The sequence below is a fragment of the Pygoscelis adeliae genome, unplaced genomic scaffold, assembly GCF_000699105.1.
Source record: "Pygoscelis adeliae isolate BGI_AS28 unplaced genomic scaffold, ASM69910v1 Scaffold340, whole genome shotgun sequence".
Taxonomy (NCBI): Eukaryota; Metazoa; Chordata; class Aves; order Sphenisciformes; family Spheniscidae; genus Pygoscelis; species Pygoscelis adeliae.
This window is the reverse complement of record NW_008823883.1, coordinates 218,282-232,297: the sequence shown is the minus strand read 5'-3', so window position 1 is coordinate 232,297 and position 14,016 is coordinate 218,282. Positions and strand designations below refer to the sequence as shown.

Genomic DNA, 14,016 nt, shown 5'->3' with positions numbered 1-14,016 from the left:
GGAATGCAGCCGGGAGGGTCAGGGAGGGGATCTATCCCCTCTATTTGGCACTTGCAAGACCACAGCTGGGCACTGGGTCCAGTTTGGGACTCCCAGTACAACACGGACAGTGATGGATGGTAATGCGTCCAGTGGAGGCCACCAAGATGGTTTGGGCTTGAGCACAAGACATCTGAGCAGAGGCCACGGACTGATTTGCTCAGCAAGGAGAAGGCCAAGGGGGATCTTATTGTCCTCTGTGACTTCTTAATGAGATGGTGTAGAGAAGGTGAAACCAGACCTCCTCAGAGAGATATGTTGGAAGGACAAGAGGCCCTCTGGGGCAGGAGGAAAGACAGAGCTCTCCAGAGATCCTTTCCCACCTCCATGACCGTGATTCTCTCCTATGATTTTATGAGCATGGAGAGAGCTTCCTGCAGTTTTGGGGCACATGGTGAGGCAGAAAACATCCTCTCCCATTCTGGGCTCATGCGGCACAGGATGCAAACACTGAACAACTTAGAGGGCACTTCAGCACATGTCCCTGTCAGCTGGCCCGCTGCACTCCCCACGGATATTCAAGGTCTTCAAGTGGGCACCTGCTTATGGACCTCAATGAATGAGGGCCTACGTGACAGCCGCAGGAACACAAGGTAACACCAAATATCAGAAAAACTCACTATTCATTGCCTAGTACCACTAGAAGTTACTTAAGGATATCAAAAGTTGCTTAGCACACATTTTCCATAAGCTTCCAGCTGAAGAGGTAATCACCCAGCAGCTATAGAGATGTATGGGACCAGGAGGAAGAGGGGAAGTGTTGAGATCTGGGTGAATGCAACACCATGGAGGGCACGTTTGATCTCTCCGAGCAGATAATTAGATGGTACAGCACGGTCAGCTCAAGTTTGCAGAGAACACAGTGCTCTGGATGGGGGCAAACAAAGCCGCTCGCCTTAGGTTCTCTGGGTAGTTGTATGCACTGCTTCCTTAGAGACTAAGGATAAATATTTATATATAAAATTATTTTAAGATATGTATAATATATAAATATTATATAATTTATGTATTTCCACAGTCTTGGTCCTCCTGGTGCGAGAACCACAGGTCTAAGGGTCACAGTAGCATTGCCCACGATAAATAGTCACTCAAGGAAACTATTTTATGGGGGAATGCACGTTTTTACCTCTGTAATTATTGGTTGTCTGCAGCTCTCAAGTTAAAATGCAATGAGAAAAAGACAACTTCATACAGCCAAAATGCTGAATGCGAAAGCCCCATTTCAGTGTCAGAAATGCCTGACATTTCATCACGAATGGCTCAGGGGGACACCAAGCCCCACCACAAATTGCTTCTTGGTACTTGAGGTGCTTCCAAGGCTAATGTAAGGCAAACTTTTAAAAAAAAGAGTATTTCTTTGCTGCAATTATGATATTGAAAAAAGGCTCTCCCATAGTCAACACCTCGGCTACTTGCGATGCCTGGCCAGGTCACCAGCACGTTGACCTGCACAGAAAGCATTTGCAAGCTGGACTCTAGCACCAATTAACTCCGATGGCACATTTTAAATTAGCTGATATTAGTGGTACGATATGATAAAATATAGCTAGAATCTGGCATTATGTCTGTATACAGACATCTGGAACAGACATACTTCGGGAATAAATTTTAGTCTGCCACAATTAAGAGGGACTTGTCTGCAAACGCTCATACTTAAGGACACAATGATATGTGGCACATCTGTAGCACAAAGAAAAAGGCAAGAGGAAAGCTGGCAGGGCGTTGAACAGTGGCAACGTGCCATCATTCTCCCACACATGGTGCTTTCCAGTTGCCACGTGGCAGGTTCCCAGTTTGTGAGTGGGACAGCGAGAAGGAAAACCTGCAGGTTTGCTGGCTTAAATTGGGATGGGCTTCTGAGTTGGGGGGAAAAAACAAAATACCTCTCGAGAACAATACGGTTGATTTAAAAAGGGACTTTCCGAGCAGGATTTGGTGTTCTTTGCTCGCAGAAAGGTGTTGCTATCCACTAATAACCTTTCAAACCCTTTCCAAGCAGAAACCGCAGCTTTCTGCTGAGCTTAAAAGCACCTCGTAGCAGAAGCTGGGGCAAAAGCAGCGGCCAGAGCTTCACCGAATAAACAGCCAGTTACATAGCTGGGTCTCGAGCTGCTGACACCCTCCTGAGCATAAATCACATGCAGCATCTGGAGGGGGAGCATGCCTTTCCTCCCCGTGAGTACAGACCTGGCGATGTATCGGCTCCCCGCTGATCTGTTCAGGCAGCTGGATGGAGAGGAGCCGGGACTGGGCGTACAATGCAACCTCGCTGTTGGAAACAGAGAAAAAAACATACATAATTTGCTCAGAATCATAAAATGTTGCAGGAATTCACAAGGCCCTCAGTATCTTAGGACCACAAAAATGATCAGAGGGGTGGAACACCTCTCCTATGACTACAGGCTGAAAGAGTTGGGGTTGGAGAAGCCTGGAGAAGAGAAGGCTCCGGGGAGACCTTCTTGCAGCCTGTCAGTACTTAAAAGGGGCTTGTAAGAAATATGGGGACAGACTTTTTAACAGGGCCTGTAGCGATAGGACAAGGGGTAATGGTTTTAAACTAAAAGAGAGTAGATTGAGACTAGATATAAGGAAGAAATTTTTTTTACGCTGAGGGTGGTGAGACACCGGACCAGGTTGCCCAGAGAGGTGGTGGATGCCCCATCCCTGGAAACATTCCAGGTCAGGTTGGACGGGGCTCTGAGCAACCTGATCTAGTTGAAGATGTCCCTGCTCATGGCAGGGGGGTTGGACAAGATGACCTTCAAAGGTCCCTTCCAACCCAAACCATCCTATGATTCTATGATCTTATTGCTTAACCCAAAGCAAGCAGCTCCCAGAGCCCAGATGGGTGAGGATGCTCTTTACGGACCTCCACGTTGCCGGCACCTCTGGAGCAGCCACAGCAAAAGGGCTCCTTGCCAGCTCCAAACACACCAGGGACCTTTCCCCTCGACACCCGAACGTGCCAAAAATCCCCTCTGGGCAACTCGCACGCTTGCGTTACCGGTCCAGCAGATTTCCACGCTTGGCTTGGCTGCTCACTGCAGCCGGCCGGGGAAGCCCCGCGCCTGCCTCCAATACGTGCACGCACATAATTAAATTGTCCTTGACTGGTGTAGGAAAGAATGAATTCAAAAGAAAGGCTGTATCTCAGCTTTCCAGGTGGTACGAGAGCGGCTCAGTCACTCACCTGCCAGCCCCGGCATGCTGGGGAGTGAGCGAGTGGAATTTGATAGCGCGGCACTGCGCTCTCCCTGCGCGCGAGCTGTCACTCGGGCTGCCGGCGTCGGCGAAGCCCCATCTGTTCCCTCTGCAAATAAAAGCAGTTGGCGCAGGCGCGATGCCGGCACGGGCGGCACATGCCTGTCGATCAGAGGCATCGAGCAAGCTCCATGCAACTCACCGGCAAGGGCGTTCAAGCTTGCCGCAAGCTCACTCGAGCTTGCCACAAGCGCATCGAGTATCAACCGGGCATTTGAGCCACCGCTGAGGGTTTTTTTGCATTTTTTTTGGGTTCCCCCTCGTCGCAGAGCTGCCTCACTGTAGGAGCGTCTTTTCAACTAGTTTTCAGCGCTAAAATAAATGCACATCAACTTCGGGTCGCTCCGAAGATGCCGCAGAGCATCTCTTAGCGAGGACGTGGGTTAAGAGGCCAGTGCGCTTGAGCAAGGTTGACCTCCCAACTGATGCAGGGAGAAAGACCCAAATTAAAGTGCGACCATTAGGGTAGGGATAGAGCATCCCTCAGCCCTCTGCAATTATGTTTAATGCTCCTTAAAGCAAGCTCAGCAGGATGGGCTATACCAGGAGCCAGCTCCCCGGGGCAGCAGGCAATCTCTCTAAATATTTAATACCCGGGCATAAAAGCGGACTCTCGGGGACGAACACGCTCCCATGCTTGTGTGCCATCCTTTTAGTTAAAGCAGCCTGACAACCACATCTTGGCCAGAAAGGAGGAATCACTAAAGAAATAAATAGATAAGTAAATAAATGACGGGTGCAACAGCCTCATGCCACTGATTTTTAATTTATATATAGCAAAAATACATCCATGGCATAATATTTGGGGGGTTTTTGCCCAGCTTTTATCTTCTGTCAAGAAGTCATGCTATTATACGCAGACAGGCGATGTGCATCTCCCATTAACGGGCTCTTGCTGTGAATTAACTCACAGCCTGGAGGCACTTTAACAGCCCGAGAGCCAGTCCCATCCACGGCAAAATCCAGGTGAGATGCATCCGTCCGGTGTGCTGACCAGGTTCCGGCAAAACATCAGACTGGCAGCTGGCAAAGAAACCCTTCATCCACGCTTTCCCACCGCCTAATTACTCATCCCGAGTGCAAATCCTCTCTGAACTATTAGAAAACCACCTAAATATTTACCCAGGAGGACGCAGCCCCGTGCTGCGTAACGCTGCTGGCTAAGAAGCTCCGTAATTACACGTTTCGTTGTCGATTGGGATTTACAGAAGAAACTCCAGCTCCGGCGCGATGGTATTTTTAGAAGCTTTTGCGTCGTGCAAAAAGAAGTTTAAATACAAGCAAGACTCTGTGAGCATCGAAGAAGCAAGGGAGGAGATGCAGGAGAGTGGGTTTGATGTCTCAGACCTTTAAGGAGGTCCAAGGAGCCCAAGTTTTGATTTTTAGAGTGGTTACCGACTCGGGATGCCCAGTTAGAGCCACTACCAAGAGATTGGTATTAATAAATACAAAGCATCTGACCTTTTGCAGACAGTGGAGATTCAGGGTGTATCTCTATTATCAAAGTAACCCACGTGGTATGAAACCAGGACTGAGCAAAAGACACCGGAGAACTGGATAAGGGTTAAATTAAAAAATTAGGAGCTGAAATTTGCTGCAAATTTGGACTAAATTAAACAAAAAGCCGAAATGATGCCCTCGGGGTTTGACTCTGATCTCTGGGAGTCTCGTTTGGTCCAGACATAACATACTTTTATTTTGCAGGACAGATGCCAGTCCCAAATCTGTCCCGTTTTCCTCCCCAGTTGCTCTCCAACCGGGGACAGCATCAGCGTCAGGATGCAGCAATGCTGTCGGATCAGGAGAGCAACTCTCACATCCCGTATTACGTTTTCCTCTGTACCGCGAAAGTCCCTCGCTGCAAAGATTTAAGCGGCATGGCAAGTTCCTCCCATGTGCACGCTCAAAGACGGCAGGAACAACAGGGGGAGGTAAAAAAAAAAAGATGGAAAAAAATAAAAGCTGCTGGGGAGAGCATCAAGAACTGCACATTAAGGGCTTTTTAACTGATTACACACAGCACGGCGGCGTCAGGCTTGATATTTTATACCCTGCATAAGGGACAGGTGTTTTTCTCTCTCTGCTTTTCTTTTTTTTTTTTCCCCTCTTCTTAATGATTTAGTCGGTTTGAAGCGCATCATCTGTAAGGAAATACACAGCCCGTGCAAACGGGGTTGTTTCTCTTAATGCATCATCCCAACCTGACACTGGCTGCTCTGGCGGCTCTCGGTGTTATCAAGCGCGAGCGTTGAGAAGTGATTGTTGTACCTAACCCAGCCATGAGACTCGACGCGTCTCTCCGGAGGGAGCGGGAGCTGTCATGTTCATTAAATGCATGAGCACATTAAGGGCTTTTTAACTGATTACACACAGCACGGCGGCGTCAGGCTTGATATTTTATACCCTGCATAAGGGACAGGTGTTTTTCTCTCTCTGCTTTTCTTTTTTTTTTTCCCCTCTTCTTAATGATTTAGTCGGTTTGAAGCGCATCATCTGTAAGGAAATACACAGCCCGTGCAAACGGGGTTGTTTCTCTTAATGCATCATCCCAACCTGACACTGGCTGCTCTGGCGGCTCTCGGTGTTATCAAGCGCGAGCGTTGAGAAGTGATTGTTGTACCTAACCCAGCCATGAGACTCGACGCGTCTCTCCGGAGGGAGCGGGAGCTGTCATGTTCATTAAATGCATGATTACAGCTATGATTAATAGCGGGGGCTACAGCCTATCCTTTTTTTTTTTTTTTTTCCCTGCTCCTCTGAAGGAATCCACAGCCGAGCACTCCCACGGTGTTTTCCGCAGCGTTCGCTTCCTGCTTGAAATTCCAGCTTTTGATGGAAAAGGGGAAAGAGGCACAATTTATCCCTGTCAAAGGCTCCACAACCACAAAAAAACGAGCGGGTCGGATGCTGCACCCTTCCACCAACACCCATGTATTATTTAGGACCCTTTTTTTCCATAATCCCAAAACATATCTCAGGGCTTGAGGGGTGCCTCAACTGCTACCTGGTCCTTCTCCTCCAGGGAAAGGTTGGCAAAGGTTTGCCTTGGCAGCCCAGGAACCGCGCTTGGGAGCAACAGTCGGAGCTTTCCAGGCTGCCAGCACGGGGAGCAGAATGCTTCTCTCCAGCTCCAACCCCTCCTGAGCAGGGGTGCTCAGCTCCCCCTCGCCCAAGGGCTTGCGATGCAACAAACGCGCGCTGAAAAGGACGCTTGAAATTTTCCTTTGCGTTAAAAATCGGCTGCAAATACTGCACGGAGGGAGCGCGGTTAATTATTACCTGCTTAATTATTTAGGAAGGACTTCATTGCTCCGAGGACACAGCTCAAGGACCAGGACCTTATCGTGTGGAAAGGTCTGTTTGCACTTCTGATCTAGTCATTTATTTTTTACATGGTGGAAAGACTGTAGAAAACGTAAACAGCCTAAAAAAAGGGAGAAGTTTGCAGAGCCGGGGTGCACCAGGGCCAAGGGATGAGCAAAAGGGTGAGAGTATCGTTAGGGGGACGGCCTGTGCCCGCCGTGCAGGTCACCCTCCTTGGGGACAGGGGAAACTGCCGAGCCCATTGTTGCCCATCTGCTTCAACTGCCCCAAATCAAGGATAATTTATGGAAATCTTACACGGGGAGGGAAACAACCAGGGCTTTTCCCAGGTGACCGTGGCTGGCAGACGATCGGCTCCACCATCCCATGCTCCGACTCGGGGATGACTGTAACGGGGTCATCCCAGCTTCCCGTTATTTTTTGCTCATCAAGGGAAGGGGTTTTGCCATTAGCCGCACTTGCTTCTGCTCAGCCTGTTTCACGCATGACCTTGGCACCCAGGAAGAGGCTTCCTCGGCTCCTTTAATAAGTCCCATTATAACCCCGCTTCGCCCGCCGCGGCGCAGGCAGCCTACTTCGGAAACAGCCAAGCGATTCATTTTGCGAGGCTCTCCTTCGCTTTATTGCTGAACAAAAAGTTTTGAGGCTGGCACTCGGGGAAATTTATTTCTTTAATTATTATTCATTTAAGTGGGTTCCACTGTTTCAGATGATCAGCACTAGCAGCTGCTGGGGGTAATTTATTTTACTCACCGGACAGCAGAAGCCCTCACTCTCCAGAAGGTAACAGCAAAACAAGGGATCAGCTGCCACTACATGAGCACAGTTTTTCTCTCTCTCCTGCTTGGTTGCACCCCAGCTCCTAACAGGAACGTACATGTCCCTGGGCCAGGCGGTCACGAGTGTTTTATTAGTGAAGCAATCTCAATTAATGAAGCACGCTCTGAGTTCGATGTTGTTGTACGAGCAGATGCTTGCAGAGAGCCCGGAGCGGCTGCTGCGGAGCATCTCCTGAGCTCTGGTCTACATCAGTGCTGGATCTAGCGGTGCTCCTCGAGGAGACCAGGTCCCTGCCCACCAGCACCTGCAATCCCAGAGTCAAGTGACTGAGCTCGAAAGGGACCAAGGGATTGAGCTCAAAAGGGGTAAGGGATTGAGTAATCCCAAAGACAAGGGATTGAGTTCAAAGGTGCCAAAGGATTGAGCTCAAGAGGGGTAAGGGACTGAGCAATCCCAAAAACCAAGGCACTGAGACTGAAGGGGGCAAGGGATTGAGCAATCTCAAAGACAAGGGATTGAGCTCAAAAGGGGCCAAAGGACTGAGCAATCCCAAAACCAAGGGACTGAGCCCAAAGGAGCCAAGGGATTGAGCTCAAAAGGGGCAAGAGATTGAGCAATCCCAAAACCAAGGGATTGAGACTGAAGGGGCATTGGGATTGGGCAATCCCAAAGACAAGGGACTGAGTTCAAAAGGGGCCACACGATTGAGTTCAAGAGGGGTAAGGGATTGAGCAATCCCAAAGCCAAGGGATTGAGCTTGAAGGGGGCAAGGGATTGAGCAATCCCAAAACCAAGGAATTCAGCTCGAAGGGGCTGAGCACAAGTGGGCCCCAGCACAAGCGACACCAAAACCAGCTGAAACCTGAGGAAAGCAACACTCCAGTTTTCGCTGTTCTCCCACCTTGGTGCATTGGGTTGGCCTCTCCTCCACCAACTTCTTCCTTACCACCACCACTTGGTCCCAACACAGTCAAGGTGTTTTGCAGAAAGAAGGCAGGAAATTTGAGGCCACGACAGGCAAACAAGCTACTGCAGCTTGGGATGCTCCCACGCACCAGGTGAGCTGCTCTAACAGCCATGGACCAGGGGAAAAGGCAAAGCCCCAGCACACCGGGGTGAATGCTCCCCAATTCCTATTTGATCACCTGCATTAAAAGTGCCACCAAGCAGAGGTGGCAGACGATGGGTGGTGGAAATGTTCCAGTCTTAAATCTTCCCTTCCTTTTTGAAAAAGCTGAGTGGCTCAGAGGAGGGAGCATTGTTCACGCAAGCCCTCGGCCGGCCCAACGGCAGTGCTGAGCACTTTATCATCCTTGCAAAGGCGGAAAGTGTGTTTCTGCAGCCCTCAGCACTTCTAAAATTAGTTGGTAAACAAGGAGCCGAGAGTGCACTTTCTTCCAGCACATGGCTCCCTGCGCCATGGTTATCTTCCTCCTCCTTTCACCAAGCGTGGAGTTCTCCCACCACATCTGAAATCGTGTTTATGAGCATCAGTCACCCGTCTTCAGCGTGATGCAGTGGAGGAGCTCGCATCTCCAGTCTCCCCAGCTGTGCACTAAGATGCTGTCGCAGCAGGGTGGGGAAACTGAGGCAGGAGGGATGTTACGTAGCAGGATGGAGGGAGGGAGTGCATCTAGATGCAGGGAAAGACCCTCAGCCCTGGAGGGTTGAACTCAACCATGTGTTTAGAAATAATTTGCTCCTCTGCAGTCAGAGCCATAGCCATGCCACCGTCACAGCTGTATTGGGTGTGGTGGCAGCTCAGGAGAACTTAAAGCTCCTCTTAAACCTCCACCTTTGGGAGCTCAGCAATCATGGGAGAATAAGGGTACCTCCAAGGCTTCTGCGTCCTACGGTTGCGGAGAAAAATTGAAAACCACCAATAAATAAAATCACGCTGCTCAAGGGGCCGGCTGCCACCGATGAGCATCCCTCCGGCGGGCAAAGCCCAGCCACGCTAGTGTCCCCAAAGCCACCAGCCTTTTGTCACACCAGGGTTCCCGCATGCTTCCCAGGAGGCAAAACCCCATCCAAGGAAGTCGTGCAGGTGAGGGTTTGCCCATGGAAAGCAGCCTGGACACCGGCAAAACACCACCGGAGTCAGCCCCAGCTCACGGTGTACAATACTTCTCACCACGGCGGCGGCGGCTCATGCCTAGATTGGGGTCAGGGCTGCTTTCTGGACAATGTCAAACCTTAATTTGGTTTCTGCTGCTTTCAATCTTGTACAGGGCTCTGGGTTTTTTGTTATTTTCCCTTTCAAATTTCTTTGTGAAATGCTATGTTGCCAGGACCTTTTGCTTCTTTCCCCAGTTTCATGGAAATTCCTCAAGTGTCTGAATAACACCTTAGCAGCTGTAGAAAGAAATGAAGGAGAGGTTCGTTGTGAGCGGAGAAACGCAATTATTATGCTTGCTTAATTAATTGCAACGTATCAAATGCTTTCCACACCGTCCCACTGCCTGTTTTCTAATACTTCTGCAAAGTGAAAAATATATAACTAGAAATACTAGTTATTGCCAACACCATCCCAGGGGTAAAGGGCTTTTCCATGTCTGATACTGCATCTTCATCCTGCACGGGGACAAGGAGCGGGTGTCCGAGCCCTGCGTTTGTAGCTAGATGTTTTCTTCTGAGCCTCTTCCATCCTTGCTCAAGTGGCTGAGTTACGGTACATCTCAGCTCACCAGCTGGCTGGGAAAGTAAAAAGTCTTTATATTTCTATAATTCATCTGTAGTGTTCAGGAGACAAGCACAGAACTTGCAGCAAGCCCTTTGGGAGCAGAGCCACACGTGTGATGAGAGCACAGTTCTCAGCAGCTGCACGGACCACTGGGATGCCCAAAACCACGAATCACTTCAGGCAGCTTCTTTATGCTGAAAACACCTTCAGAAACTTTTCCTGGGTTTGCAATGATGTTTTCCCTGTCCCCAAGCCGGGTGTCCCCCACGCTGTGCCACCGGTAATGAAGCGGGTTGCAGATGAGCCGTGGCAAAACCCCTGCTCTCCTCCTTGCTCCGGGAGACAGATGAGTTGCTTTATTGCTCCTCATAGCCCCAGGATTGACCCCGATACACCGCAGGGCTGCAGGAGGTGCATCCCCAAGACCAAATTTTAACTTACCACCAGCTTCAAAACAATTGCCCATCCCACTCGCCTGGCAGGGATAGTACGACGGCACTGATGGATCAGCCGCAGCAACCAGCATCGTGTTTTTTATTGTAGTCAGGCCACGAAGAGACAAAATACCAACCCAATAAATTCAGGCAAACAGCAGAATTATAACCCACCGTAAGTAAACCCCAAGCTATTAAACTGTCAGAAGCGTTTCCCATCTCTCTGCTACCCCAAACACACAGCGTCTGGCACTGGAAGGGAAAGGAAAAGCTGTTTTTTTCGTCTTTTAAATAAACTTTGTCAAGTGTTGAAAACACAGAGCATTGAGTAAACATGTGAAGGCTCGTACCCGATGAGTGCACACAAATCTTCCGCCCTGCCAGCCCCAGTTATCGTACAGCAAGAGACGCTGGTATCTGTTGAATCCATCCTTGCAAAGGAGGATGAATTATGGTGAGAGCTGAAAGATGACATGAAAATACTGACACACACAAGTTACTAGGGCTTTATGGCTACAAACCCAATGTGCTGCGTGGCAGGGGGAAGGAGACTACAGCAAAATGATAAATATCTTAAAAAAGAAAAACCTGGATGGGTTTGTATTTTATAGAAAATAACCCTGGAAGGGACCTTCTGTCCCAAAGCAGGACTAATTAAACCTGTTTCTCTAAACGAGACCTCACTAAAGGACGTGGGGAAGGAAAGATGGGAGGGGATCACATCTCCTCCATGCCACACCACCCCTGATAAAGCCACGATGGGGAGCAGCTCCCTCCCCACCTCTGGCTGGCAGGTCTGACCTGCTAACCTCGAGACAGTTGCACATCTCCATGAAAGTCTCATTGTTTTAAAACGGAGATCAAAAAGGGGGAAAAGTATCCACAGAAGTATCCAGTGCTTGTTGGTGCACGCTCACGCTGTGCCTTTTACGGATCCTTTGCTTTTTAAAGCTGCTTTAGGTCACCTCTGCAAACTAAATCCCACGAAAATCATTGCTGTTTCCTTGCAAGGCTTGAGCCCCAGGGTTTTCCCCATACCCAAAATCCCCCCCAGCAAAACCCCAAGAGCAATGCCGATGCCTGAATTTGCAAAAATCCTCCCGTCAAACCTTTGACTCAATCCCTCTGCCAGAAATTGCATTCTGGGCTGGCGTTTCTCCGCTTGGTCCCAGCCCAGCGGTGGATATTCATGGACAGGCTGAATCCATCAGCCTTTGCTGAGTCGCCTACGCATGACTTTGCTGTTTCCCGGTGGCCAGACAAATTTAGAGACTTTCTTGCACTTACATAAATAAAAAAAATAGTCTGGAACAAGCATTTTAAATATGGCATGTGCAAGATCTGGGCTTGGGAAAAACTGCCTTGGAAACGCTGGTGCTCAGGAATAGTGATTTAAGCACGGTGGTGGACAGTCAAGTCCTCCCACCATCTCCCAGCACCTAAATTAAAGCCACCAATGCATTGACTGGAAATTAGGCAGCAGCTCGAGTCAAGTCCATCTCCTTGCTGCAAGGCAGGACCTACTCTGCCTGTGTCCTCCCCAAACAGAAGTTCGTGTAACCCGTTCTTTAAAAAAATCCCAGTAATGGAGATTTCAGAGTCAACCCAGCCAACTTACTCCAGCACTTCACAATCCTCATCCTAGGAAAGCTCTCCCTGAACTCTTCCTGCAACAGTTTAAGCCCCCTGGTTTTTGGCTGCTCCACCTGGCCATGGAGAAGACATCCCTCCTTTGCTTGGCAGCACTTGGGGACCTGCAGCCCCTCCATCTCCTCCTCTTTCAGATTGCACAGACCCAGGTCCTCCACTTTTCCAGTCCTTCCAGCCATCACTTCTCCCCTGGACCCTTCCCAGTGGTCCAACTCTGTCCTGAAACCTGGCCCCAAAACCAGACGTGCTCCATCTAACATCTTCCCTGCTCACATCTTGAGGGTTTCATCCCTTTTCTTGCACTCCAGCAAGACACTTTCTGCCTTCGGTGACAGCTTCAATGCCCAGGGATGGTGCTTCTGGCAGAACCACTCTCGAGTTGGTTTTGTGCAGCTGATTACCCTGATTCAGACACTTCAGAAAATCCCACTGCTGTTAGCAAAGCTCTTGAAAAAATACGACATCACTGACATCAGGATTTGCTTGGTCTACAGACCCCTCAAGCTCACTTTATGGCCTTTTTTTCTACGCTTCCGAAGGCTGATCCTTGCCCATCCTCCTCCAGACGCAGCATCAAAGCCAAGGATTAACAGCACGCAGGTAGGATCGCAGACTTCAAAACAAGCCATATGGACGCACGCTCACGAGCATGCACATACCTATTTGCAGAGCCAGCAGTGAGGAGGATGTTGCAGGCTAGTCAGCCACCAAAAATCTGTCCTGAGCAGAGCTGAGTCGCAAAAACACCAGCAAACCATCCCCAAACCGCTTGCCGAGCATCCCCTTAATGCTCTCATAAGGGAGATTACCTGAAAGCGATGCTCCATCGGCTCCGCACCCCCTCGGCCACCGCAGCATCCTCATCTCTGTGATCGTCTGCAGGCGTCTTAATTTCCCATCGCCGGGTGGCCGGGGCAGCTAATCCGCAGTTTAAGCTAAATCTCTGCCCTCCTCCCCACGAGCGATGATGTGCAGTAAGGATTTATCATGCCCAGTCATCCCTCTTCTGCCTGCCCATCATTTTGGCCTCTCCATTTTCTCTCCAACGCCACTTAGCGAGTGTCGGGGGAGTTATTTACTCGTTATTGAGATGTTGCTGTTTGCTCCTAATTTTCCTCATGCTTTTCAAACTTCCCAGAGCTGCACAAAGCTCCCTCCCTCCCTAATCTCTGTTCTTTGTGGGTTTAAAACTACCCAGGATGCCCCATAATCATAGAATCATAGAATCATTAAGGTTGGAAAAGACCTCTAAGATCATCGAGTCCAACCGTCAACCCAACACCACCATGCCCACTAAATCATGTCCCTGAGCGCCTCATCTACACGTCTGTTAAATACCTCCAGGGATGGGGACTCAACCACTTCCCTGGGCAGCCTGGTCCAATGTTTTCCAATCTTTAACCACTCTTTGCCTAAAGCAATTTTTCCTCACGTCCAATCTAAACCTCCCCTGGCACAACCTGAGGCCATTTCCCCTTGTCCTATCGCTAGTTACTTGGGAGATGAGACTGACCTCCACCTCGCAGGTAGTTGTAGAGAGCGATGAGGTCTCCCCTCAGCCTCCTTTTCTCTAGGCTAAACAACCCCGGTTCCCTCAGCCGCTCCTCATAAGACTTGTGCTCCAGATCCTTCACCAGCTTCATTGCCCTTCTCTGGGCATGCTCTAACACCTCAACGTCCTTCTTGTAGTGAGGGGCCCAAGACTGAACACAGTATTCGAGGTGCGGCCTCACCAGTGCCGAATACAGGGGCACGATCACTTCCCTACTCCTGCTGGCCACGCTAGTTCTGATACAGGCCAGGATGCCGTTGGCCTTCTTGGCCGCCTGGGCACACTGCTGGCTC

General features: G+C 49.7%; 1 protein-coding gene across 1 annotated transcript in view; it reads right to left on the bottom strand.

Annotated features, from left to right (window-relative positions):
* Positions 1-14,016, bottom strand: part of ZC3H3 (zinc finger CCCH-type containing 3) — a 204,501-nt gene that overhangs the window by 43,948 nt on the left and 146,537 nt on the right. The window contains 1 exon segment of the mRNA XM_009334823.1: positions 2,227-2,308. Coding sequence (XP_009333098.1) covers positions 2,227-2,308 — 82 coding nt within the window.